The 12,349-nt window shown below is 33.6% G+C and overlaps 1 protein-coding gene across 4 annotated transcripts in view; it reads left to right on the top strand.

The window, feature by feature from the left end:
* Positions 1-12,349, top strand: part of ARL13B (ADP ribosylation factor like GTPase 13B) — a 74,828-nt gene that overhangs the window by 54,711 nt on the left and 7,768 nt on the right. For all 4 annotated transcript variants that reach the window (XM_017519727.2, XM_017519726.2, XM_037735285.1 and 1 more), the window contains exons 4-7: positions 2,601-2,706; positions 3,787-3,989; positions 6,616-6,724; positions 9,813-10,038. In XM_017519727.2, coding sequence (XP_017375216.1) covers positions 2,601-2,706; positions 3,787-3,989; positions 6,616-6,724; positions 9,813-10,038 — 644 coding nt within the window. The remainder of the gene's footprint in view (positions 1-2,600; positions 2,707-3,786; positions 3,990-6,615; positions 6,725-9,812; positions 10,039-12,349) is intronic.

Raw genomic sequence — 12,349 nt, 5'->3', positions numbered from 1 at the left:
TGGCCAACATGGTGCAACCCTGTCTCTACTAAAAATACAAAAATTAGGGGGGCGTGGTGGTACACACCTGTAGTCCCAGCTACTTGGGAAGCTGAGGCAGGAGAATCGCCTGAACCTGGAAGGCAGAGGTTGCAATGAGCTGAGATCGCACCACTGCACTCCAGCCTGGCAACACAGCAAGACTCCATCTAAAAAAAAAAAAAAAAAAAAAAAGTGGTGTGTATGTGTGTTGTACATACGCACAATGGAATACTATTCAACTATTTAAAAAAGCATGTCTTTGGTAGCAATGTAGATGGAGCTGGAGGTCATTTTTTAAAGTGAAATAATCTGGAAACAGTCAAATATAGCATGTTCTCACTTATAAGTGGAAGCTACATGATGTGTACACATTGACATGGACTGTGAATTCAGACACTGGAGATTGGTGGGGTGGGAGGGTGGAAGGGGAGTTAGAGATGAGAAATCAGTGTCTGCAATACACATTATTAAGTCTATGGTTACACTGAAAGCCCAGACCTCAGCACTATGCAATATATCACCACTATGCAATATATGTACATAACAAAACAGCACTTGTAACCCTTAAATTTATAGGCATTAAAAAAAAAATCAACCTGATCACCCTTGGAGTTTGCTAGACCATCAATTCATTATTTTTAAAATTAGGAAATAAGGACAAAGGATCAAACATTTATCTTGACTTTTCGAATTTTAAGAGTCACCAAGTGGTTGGTGGACTACTTATTTTTAGCAAAAATCCTGCTAGTAAATGCAGAAGGAATATAGAACTAAAAAAGTCACTTTCGTAAACTTCGATAAAATAAAAGAATTAGGCAATGGTCATCAATGGCTGCTAAAATCATTAAGTGAAAGGTTAATGAGGAACTTTATTTTGGCTGGATCAGGCTGAATGTAAATCCACTGGTTAATTTTATACCACCAAAATAGGCCATTATATAAAATTGATATTATATGCCCCCCCTAAATAGAAGCACCACCTACGAAATATGCTTGCCATAAAGATTTCATCTGAAACTCATCCACTTTCTTACCACCAAGTACGAGAAATATAGGATAAGTATGTTAAATAAGTTTATAAGGAAGATATTAGCCAAATCCCAGACATGGGAAATTCTAAAGAAAAATTACTTATTTTGTAAATAAATGTCACGGGAGGAAAAGAGTCGTGGAGGTGGTGGCAGGAGGGCAGGTAATACAGATTCAAAAAGAGTTAAGTGATAGGTAATGTGTAAAGTATATTGGATCTGAATTTAAACATCACACTTGTAAAATGATATTGGAGAATATTGAGTAAACTGAGTAATATTGAAGACTTACTGTTAATTTTGTTAGGTGTAATAGTGGTATCATGGTAATGATTTTTTAATATCTGGGTGAAGTAATCTGACTCAGGCAGCGAAACAGAAGGTATGTAGATTTAATGGTAACTTGGGAAATGCAAAAGTAGAAGGTAAGCAAGAATGACACAGTTTGGATAATTTTTAAAGATAGGTGGTAGGGGTCATTAGATTTCTTAGTCTGTTTACTTAAATTTTTGTTTTTTGTTTTTTGTTTTTTTTTCATCTAAAGAGTCTCAAATTTTGAGCAAGGCAGTATTTTATTAAACTTTTTAATCTAAGTTATATAATTAAATAGTGGTATATTGTGGTAAATCCTGTTTTTCTATAGAACTTATTTTGGTGTTTCATTTTGTTGGTGTCTAGTCTGTATGCAATTTTTTTTTTTTTTTTAAATTCTCAGTGTTTTGCCAAGTAAATTAGAGGTGGCCTTGGGTCTTCAGTAAATTGCAAATTTATGTGGACACATTCACACATTAAATTTTTGTAGATGAGCTCAAATATTAAAAAGAATGAATACTTGGTCATTTAAAACATGTTACAGATTGTGTTTTAAGAAGACAAGAATATCATTTATGGATGTGGCCCATGGAAATCAGTCCTCTTCTTTTTGTTTTGTAGTTTTTCTGTTGGCCTATTGATCCGTTAAGTTTTCTTGACACTTCTCTTTCTTAGATTTTCCTTTTATAGGCCAGTGTTCACAAATTATTTCTCTTTATTAGATTTTCCTTTTATAGGCCAGTGTTCACAAACTATTTTAGCAATAATAAGTAAAGGAAAAACGATGAAATTGACACTACAACATTTTAAGAAACTGGTGTGTTCTATAATCAGTAGATTTAAAACTTGGGAATCAAAGAATGTGGTCAGGCCGGGCGTGGTGGATCATGTCTGTAATCCCAGCACTTTGAGAGGCTGAGGCTGCCAGATCACTTGAGGTCAGGAGTTCAAGAGCAGCCTGGCCAACAGGATGAAACCCAGTGTCTACTAAAAGTATAAAACATTAGCCAGGTGTAGTGGCACGTGCCTATAGTCCCAGCTACTCTGGAGGCTGAAGTGGAGAATCACTTGAATCCGGGAGGCAAAGGTTGCAGTGAGCAAGATTGCAGCACTGCACTCCAGCCTGGGTGACAGAACGAGACTCAGACCCCCAAAAACGAAAAGAATGTGGTCAAAATATCTTTAGGTTGCCATCTAATTATATGTATGCTGTATAAAAGTACTTTATTTATCTTTTAGGTTGGCAAATAAACAAGATAAAGAAGGAGCTTTAGGAGAAGCTGATGTTATTGAATGTCTGTCTCTGGAAAAATTGGTCAATGAGCACAAGTGCCTGTGTCAGATAGTAAGGTTTTATTTTTTTTTTTACTCTTTATCCTTTCAAATAAGTTCAATATAACTTGGTTTTTATAAAAGTGATAGCAGTTAAAAACCAATCTTTTCAAAGAATTTTTGTAACCTATGAAATCACACTCTCACTTTTCTGTTGATATAACTTAATGCCATAATATTTGTTGTCTGTTTCCTTGTTATTTCCATGAACTATCTTTCCATGATTTCAAAAAGCTTCACATTTGCTTTTTGTTTAAGATATTGCTGATAGGATCTGTGCGCTATGCCAGCACATCATGGTTTGAACTTTGTAAAATGGGAAAGAAAAATATAAATACAACATTTAAGCATATGAGCAATTCATCATTAATTTGGAAAAATTACATTGCCTGGCATTTGGGAGCAGATTGCTTGAGCCTGGGAGTTTGAGACCAGCCTGGGCAACAGAGACCCTAGCTCTACAAAAAATAGGAAAATTAGCTGGGCGTGGATGTGTGTGCCTGTAGTCCCAGTTACTTAAGGGGGCTGAGGTGGGAGGATCCCATGAGCCTGGGAGGTTGAGGCTGCAGTGAGTTCTGATCGAGCCACTGTACTCCAGCCTGGGCAACAGAGTGAGACCCTGTCTCTAAAAAACAAAAAAAGGAAAGAAAAATCCTATCAGGAGAGATATCATACAGTCTTAAGGAAGATCATCAGGGGATTTAATAATTTAGTTTGGTTTCAGAAAACATTAGACTGTCAGTCTTATGGATGTTTACTGCTGCAGATTTAAGAATAAGGAATTAAAACTTCCTGGCATTTTTAATAAATAGAGGTATTTTTCTTATGGCAATTAAATTTTTTCTTCAGATAGTGTAATTGGCACTATCACCCTCTTCTTTATAATATCTCACATAGCATACAGATGTTATCTGTAAAATAATGATGTTAATAATCATCGCAAAGGTATGTTTTGGAAGTTAAATAAGCAGATGCTTCATATCGTTAACTTAAATGGCTTAATTTTGATTCGCCATTAATTATTCTTGATGGTTTATGAATAGATTTGTGTGGAGAACTTTTAATCTTTGAGTCAAATAAATTTCTGTTTTAGGAACCATGTTCAGCAGTCTTGGGGTATGGAAAGAAAATTGATAAGTCCATTAAAAAAGGTCTTTATTGGCTGCTACATGTCATTGCAAGAGACTTTGATGCCTTAAATGAACGCATCCAAAAAGATACAACAGAACAGCGTGCTCTTGAGGAACAAGAGAAACGAGAAAGAGCTGAACGAGTACGAAAATTACGAGAAGAAAGGTAAGTAGATTGATTTTGCACTTGAAGAGTTAAAGACACAATAATTTTATGAATTATTAGTTTTATCTGTTCACTTCTTCTTTCTATATGAAGGAAGACACTAGGTAAATTTTGTATTTCTATGGATCCTTCTCTACACAAGTTTGGGTGGAAGATTCCTAATTTTTCTGGTGGTGTTATAGTAGTTAAATTTACTCCTTATGTAGGTCACTGTTGCCCAGGGTTTTAAATTTTTACCTCTGGTTTCTTACAGGTACTTTAGTGCAGTGGTTCTCAATGGGCAGGGTAGTTTTACCTCTCAGAGAACATTTGGCAGTGTCTGGAGACATTTTTAGTTTTCACAGCTAGGGGAAGGGGGTGGAGTACTACTTGGCATCAGTTGGGTAGAGGACAGGGATGCAGCTAAACATTCTGTGACACACAGGACAGGCTCCTACAACAAAGAATTATCAGGTCTAATATGTCAATAGTGTTGAGACTGAGGAACCTTTTTAGTTTGAGCCTAGATAGAAGGTGAGCTGTTAGAGAATCGTTCAACTCAAGCAAAATCTGATCCAAAGTTGCCTTCTATCTGGCCTTCTATGTAGTTTAACACACTTGTAGCCCAGTGGGCAAGAACCTACTACCCTTGGTGATCCCATTATGAGATGCTTCCCTATACTGGGAAGGAAATCCTCTGATAACTGCTATTTTTCATTTAATTCATTCATAGGACTTAAAGGAAAGAAATATTTATAGAAATGACTCTCTATCCCCAAGTGCTCAATAATATGAGCATGTCTTTCATCTAGGGATCTCTTGATATTAAAGACAGATTAGAGTGAATGATTTTGGCAGCTATTGATACAAGGTTTTAGTTCCTGTGAGAATCTTTGTTTTTTTCTTAGTGTGTGTTTTTATCATATAAAGCTCAGTACAACCAATCATGCATGTAAGTATAACTTTTATATATAATATTTATAAAAAATATATGGCCATACTTATCTGAAAACTTCTTTTGTTTTCCTCCACTAAGGTAAAGCAATAACAAAAAAAATTGAGTTGGATAAAAGAAATCTAATGTTAATAACTTTTTAAATGTTTTTGCCTTTTCCATAATGATATTCTAGATCACGTTATGGCAGGCTTTTCCAATAGTCTTTGCCCTTTCTTTCTTTCTCATTATCCATGCCAGTTGTGGTCTGAGACCTATCCTTTTGAGCCGATATTCAATAATTAAAAGTAAATTGACATTCAGAGATGGATGATTAAAAGTAAACCTTTTTACTTCACTAAATCCAATCTAATTGGTTTAGATAGACATTTCTAATGTGTTGAAAAACAGTAAAACACCAAGTGAAAGTAATATATTAATACTGTATTCCTGAAGTTGCTTACTAATAAATGAGTAGCGTTAATAACAATGACGATCCTATAAGAAATTTCATTCACACAGTGTTCTCACATATATTACTTTATCTGACTCTTGAAGCAGCTCTATGAAGTGGTTTATTTTTATTCACGTTTGTGGGAAAGCTAAGGCTCAAAGATACAGGTCCAAAGTCACAGAGGTAGTGAATTGCAAATCTCCAAATCTTGGCTTCCTAGGTTCATAATGAAAGGATATGTATTTCCATCTAGAACACAGCTAGTAAATATTATGGTAATGAACATTTACATTGCTATATAATACAGTCCAGTTAAAGATCCACAATAATTCTTTTTTTTTTTTTAATCTTTGGCTGCTCATCTTAATAACATTACTCATCATGTATGGAACAACATTAACTATAAATCACAGAGATAGTAAATGTCCAGTGGTAACTAATATGGAAATACTTATTTAATCTGGATGATATATATGGTAACTTCTTTTTGTAACCACTCACACTGTTATGCAAGTTATTATCTTGCTGTTCAGATATGATATACATATAACTTGATAAAATGTTATTTTATATTACTAGTCTGTCATATACTTCTGTAGAATCAATCTATAGATATCTTAGTCTTTTATACTTATATACTAAACAAGAAACATGTTTGTGCAGAAATAAAAACATGAGTTGAAGGCATGCTTTGTTAGTTTTACTTTATAAGATAAGACATAGCCCTTAAGAAAATAGTTAATAAGAATAATTGTTGGCCGGGTGCGGTGGCTTATGCCTGTATTCCCAGCACTTTGGGAGGCTGAGGCAGGCGGATCACAAGGTCAAGAGACAGAGACCATCCTGGCCATCATAGTGAAACCCTGTCTGTAAAAAAAAAAAAAAGAAAACAAAAAAGAATAATTGTTATTTGTTAACTACCAGTGAAGAGGACAGCATTGATTTTGAAGGGTAATTAATAAGTTGATCAGTCATACCCTTGGCACATGGAAGAATAATTGCACCATTGATATTAAGAAATCAGTCATAGGAAATGTCATTTTTATCAGCATTTTTAAAAAAATTGAAATGATTAGTCTTTACATGGGGGGAGAAGCCTTTTACCTGCATAAAAATTTTTAAAATGCTCTCAGTAATTCAAAACCATGCCTACATGTTTAAATTACTACATGTAATAGCCTTATATCTATTGCAGTTTTCTTAAACATGATTCAGCACTTTCTCAAAAGAAATTTCAATTATTTTTCCTGAAACAATAGAAAACAAAATGAACAAGAGCAGGCTGAGCTCGATGGAACCAGTGGTCTGGCTGAGTTGGATGCAGGACCAATGAATCCGTTCCAGCCAATAGCATCCGTAATCATTGAGGTATGAATGGTGGCAAATGTAATTTTTGTATCTTAAGTTATAAGTTCAGACTTGGAAAAGAAGGTGGAAAGTTAGGAAAGGAGGCAGGCAAACAGAAATGTTTCTTCAGAGAGATTATTTCTACAAGAAATTAAAGATGAGAGACTGATTAAAGGTTTATTGCTTTTTCTTCTTACTCTTAAATTACCTTTGAATCTAGTGTGAAAGGGGGAATATGAATTCAGAATTCAATGACGATAAATAACGTTGACTGTAGCAATTATTATAGTTGCTGTGTTGGTAAATCTATTTTGTCATTTATTTCATGTAGTAATAATATATTTACTCTTCTTTACATTTTCTGTGTTTCTGTATTGCTGTTACTGTCCATTTGCAATAATATTTACTTAGAATGCATTAGAGTACATAAACAATTTTCTGTTTTTCCAGGATACTTAAGAATGTTTGAAATGGCAATAAATTCTCCTATATCCGAATACCATTTATTTCAATTTTAAATCAGAAATTTTACCAACATTAATTTATAGATTTTAATTATGAAGAAGTGAAGGGGTTGTGTGTGTGCGCATCTGTGTATCTGTGTCTGTTTTCATTTTCTGCTAGTGTCCAGAGTTTGCATTGGCTCTGCTTTCATGGCTGGCAGCAGCAATGCCTCCTCTGAGGCAGTGCTTCCTAAATCTTAGGCTGACTTGCTGGTCCTGCCTGTGTGTTCCCCATTCCTCTTCCCTGTCACTGCCTCCTTCCACACAGGTGCTCATCTGGAAAGGTGGATGCTTGTTTAAACTTCCTCGGGGCTGCTGCTGAGGAGGGAGGCAGCTCCGCAGGTAAGATGATTGGTTAGTTTTGGTGTTGCTTTATTTTGCAAAGTAATTGGTAATATGAGCCATTGGTTTTTAAGTTGCTTGGATACCAGAAGGTTAATTATATTCAATCTTTCATTAACCTCATTGCATTCACCTTAAATATGTGCATTTCTAATTATAGTAAAGCCATCTTAATAGCGTGAGCTGTTTGTCTCAATTCTATCAGATATTGTATTTGTCAAGTTTTGTTTTATGTTTTTCTTAAAAATATTGATAAAGAAGAGGTTAAGTTGTATTTTTTACTTTGAAACATTAGTTATTCCCTGTGCATGATAAGGCTTGCTTTATAAATAATGGTTATTTTATAGTATCATGGGTATAAATTATGTACAAGGGTCTAGTGCCTCTCTCAACATTGTATTTTCCACAATGTATAGAAATGAATAATACTGATGTAAAACATAGTATATAATATATAGAAAGTTGCTAAATTAATAAGTGGCATGGGGAAAGTACACGTAGGCTTTTAAACTATAATAATTTCAAGAAGATGGTCAGTAAAGAAATAAAAAACAAATTAGCTGTATTTTTTTTAACCATATAGATTTTATTTTTTTCCCCCCTACAAAACTTTTTTAGCATGTTTTTTGGTACAGAAGCACTTAATATTCCTTTGATTTTTACTGCAGATAATTAAAATGGTAAAATACTGGAAGGTATTGGTTCCAGGATAGACAGGCAGATCAATAGAACAAATACTAACAAACATAATTATGTATGAGCATTTTAGTACAAGATAAAGATAACATTTCAAATCTGACAGAAAAGAATAACTATTTAGAGAAAAGTAAAATTATTGAATACTGTCTACCTAGTTAAATTCCAAAAGCACCTAAAACTTAAATAGCTTTACTATAAAATAATCATAATTCAATTCAATGATTATCAATGTATATTCTGTTTAGAGAAACATTTGTGATTGTGTGTGTATGTGTACAGACNAAGTGAAAGTCTTCAAGTTACTAGTTGACAGTGTAGTTAAATCTTTATATGTGCTTGGAGGAGGAAAAAAATTCAAAGCAGCACAATCAAGCCACAAATCATAAAGGAAAAAATGAACAGATCTTATACTACGCAATTCTAAAGGAATTATTCTACAAAGTTAAAAAGAAATATACCAAACTCTAGTGAAAAATGGGATGCATAGGCTTATGTGGCTCTGTGTCTGGTCCTAGTGACTCAGATGCACAAAAGAACCCTTACAAATTACGATGAAAATAATGAGAATCTAATAGAAAAGCGGGTATTGGGTTGCCAAAGGCAGCTTCCTAAAGAAAAATTAAAAATGTCAACAAGTGTATTTAATAGTTTATTTTTGCCAGCAATAAAAATTTTAACTTACACTCAAAACAACACTAAGATAAAAATATGTATTAATATGGCAGCGATGTAAAAGGTCAATCATGATATGCAGTATTGAATACGATGTAGAAAAAAATCACTCTCCCAGCCCTTTGCCTGTGGTGTACATTGATTCAGTTTTTCTGAAGGGAAGTTTGTGACTATATGTGACATTTTAAAATTTGCCTACCCACTGACTTCAACAGTTCTACTGTTAGCAATTTAACGTTAAAAAAAAAACCACAAAAAACTATTAGGATTTTCTATTTTTTAAAATAGTGAAAAATTGGAAATAAATTCTTTGTTCATTGACAGATTTGGTATGCTATAAACATTCAAAACAATAATATAACTGATGAAAATAATTGTAGCTAACATCATTTACTATTTATAAGGCACTGTTCTGAGCACTTCATGTATTCATTGGCATGGAAAGAAATATATGTTCTTCAGTAAAAACTTGAAATCTTTTTTGTTTAAACAACAAAAACATATGTATATATGGATACGTACATTTATGCATGTTTCTGGGTGATGTATGTCTTTACATGATGTATGTATATACGTGTGGGGGTTTGCAGAGAAAATTATCTTAGTGATTATAGACAAAATAGATTATATACCAAATAATATAGATGAAAATTAGTCATCTCTAGATTGTAGAATTACTGGTAATACTTGTTTTCTTTCATTATACTTTCTGTGTTTACTGAATGTTTGACATTTAGCATATTTTAATGATGTATTCATCAAATTATTTTTAAAATAGAAATCTCTCAGTGTCCCTGAAGTTACAGAATGCTGTTAAGGTATATGATTCCTCTTTTAAAACTATCTTAGATAAAACCATTATAGTGAAGATAATGTATTTTATTTTTTGTTAGAATGAAAGAAAACTTGAAAAAGAGAAAAAAAAGCAAAAAATGGAGAGAGACAGTGATGGGTGCCATCTGAAGCAGAAAATGGAGCCTGAGCAAATGGAGACACAAGGCCAGGTTAATGACGGTGGCCAAAAAAATAATGAATTTGGACTAGGAGAAAATTATAAGGAATCATTAACACAGCAGTTAGAGAATGAAGATGAGACAGACCAGCCATCATTAGAATCAGGTAATAAATCTAGTTACTTAAAGTAATGATCTTATGCATATGTAAATAAAACTTATACTTCATCTCATTTATTATTTTTATAAAAGAGTACTATAGTATTTTTCTGCCTTCAAATGCCATATTTTTCATGATTTTCTCAAGGTCTTTGATTATTTGACCAGTTTGTTCCTAACATGATGACTTAAAGTGTGGTCCTTTGTAACTTACAAGAATTTCAGCAGAAAATTTCATTTTTAATTCTATTTTCATAAATTTGGGATACAGCATAGCTCTCAAGAGTCCTTGGAATAAATTTAACATCTTAAGGCTTTTTTTGTTTGTTTTGTAAGGCTCATAATGCTACATCAGCATTATTTCCTTTGTTGACTGGCTGTTGCTATAGGTAGCAAACAATCGGTAGAACATTTTTAAATGTCTTGTGAAATAGCCATTTTTCTCTTATTTTAATATCATAAAAAATCTTCATCTCATAATTGGTTTTCTTTTTCTAACTGGCTATGTTATGTAAAAGTACATTCCTGTCTTTTGGTGTCATAGGGATATAGCCTGCATTTGGAATCAGACAACTTGGGATAGAATTCTGACCCATTATCTACTAGATATATGTTAAGTTATATAACATTCTTTAGTATTACTTTTTTTAATCTCTAAAATGCAAATAAATATTGTCTGGGGCTTTTAGGGTTACTTGGAAAATAACTCTACTCCTAGCAGTGTCTGCCACATGAGAGATGCCCCATAACTGTGGCTCCCTTGACATTTTTGGTTATTAATATGGCTTCATTATGTATAATAATTTTTTATAGTATCACAGGGCTTATAAAAATAAGATTTCAATTCCTGAGATATAGATTAGCTAACATGGATATTTTGCTGGATGACAAATATTAGATTTGAAAGTTACATTCTTTGTCAGTTGGGAAGTTAGGGCAGTCATATTGGTACCCATATAACTGTCAACAGAGTTAAAAAGTAAGTAGACCTATTACAGTGGTCTCTAAGTTTTTAAAGAGTTCTTTAATACTTGTTAAAGAGCAAAATGATTTTGATAAATGATTTGAAAATATAGCACAGGGAGATGTAAGGTAGTAAATCATGTAACTATAATAATAACATTTTATACTTTAAAACAGCATTTGGATGTGCTATATTATTTAACATAACATTATGTTATTTAACATAGCAATCCTAGGGTATACTATTGCATTATATAAATGAAGAGAACAGGGACTTGAAGAGGTTGGGTTACTTAAGATCATATATCTTGTCTGTGTAAACTGAGACCCCAGTCGAGATCATCTGATCCACATCTGTGCTTTTCCATGACCTTGAACTACTGCCCACCCTTAAGTACCTTATGGTGGTTGTATTCCACATCTTATGGATCTGTTCTTCCAGTTGTTAAGCTTACCATTTTAATTGTAAAAAAGATCTATTTTTTTTGTATGAAATGTTTCAAACAACACTAGTTTATTTAGAATAATTATTTGTTTCTAAGTGTGTTTGCATTTTTTATTGCTTTGTAGGCTTCACAGATATTGAATATATTTTATGTTACAAATAATTCCAATTTAGAAAGTACATTGCATGTGTGTGCATGCACACACACACACAGAGACATGGCTGTTTGTAACTATCAGTTAAAATATTGCAGTTACATTGGCTGGGCAGGGTGGCTCACACCTGTAATCCCAGCAGTTGAAGCCGAGGAGGGCAGATCACTTGGTCAGGAGTTCGAAACCAGACTGGGAAGCATGGTAAAAGCCCGTCTTCACAAAAAAATACAAAAACTAGCAGGATATAGTGGCACACGCCTGCACTCCCAGCTACTCTGGAGCCTGAGGCACAAGAATCACTTGAACCTGGGAGGTGGAGGTTGCAGTGAGCCAACAGCCTAGGCACGGAGCGAGGAAAAAAAAGTTGCAACAACATCGATGTTCTAAATTTAGTTAACTACTATGTCATCCTAGTTCACCTTATTGAAATTTATACATTAATAGGTACTCTTGATGTGTTTATATGTGTTTAAGTTAAAATATGTGAATAATTTTTTAAGAAAGAATACATTCAATTCTGCTGTTTCTACTAATGTGATTTTGGTTACATGTATGTATTATATTGGGCCTACCTTCTTTCAGGGGTTATTTTATCAATTTTTTTTTTTTTTTTTTTTTTGAGATAAGGACTCACTTTGTCACCCAAGCTGGATGGCAGTGGCACAGTCATGCTACTGCAGCCTCAAGCTTCAGGGCTCAAGCAATCCTTCTGCCTTAGCCTCATGAATAATTGGGACTACAAGTGCATGAAAACA

The sequence above is a fragment of the Cebus imitator genome, unplaced genomic scaffold (genome assembly GCF_001604975.1).
Source record: "Cebus imitator isolate Cc_AM_T3 unplaced genomic scaffold, Cebus_imitator-1.0 Scaffold771, whole genome shotgun sequence".
In the NCBI taxonomy this organism is placed as follows: domain Eukaryota; kingdom Metazoa; phylum Chordata; class Mammalia; order Primates; family Cebidae; genus Cebus; species Cebus imitator.
The sequence above is the reverse complement of the archived record's forward strand: the minus strand, read 5'-3'. Positions and strand labels throughout refer to the sequence as shown.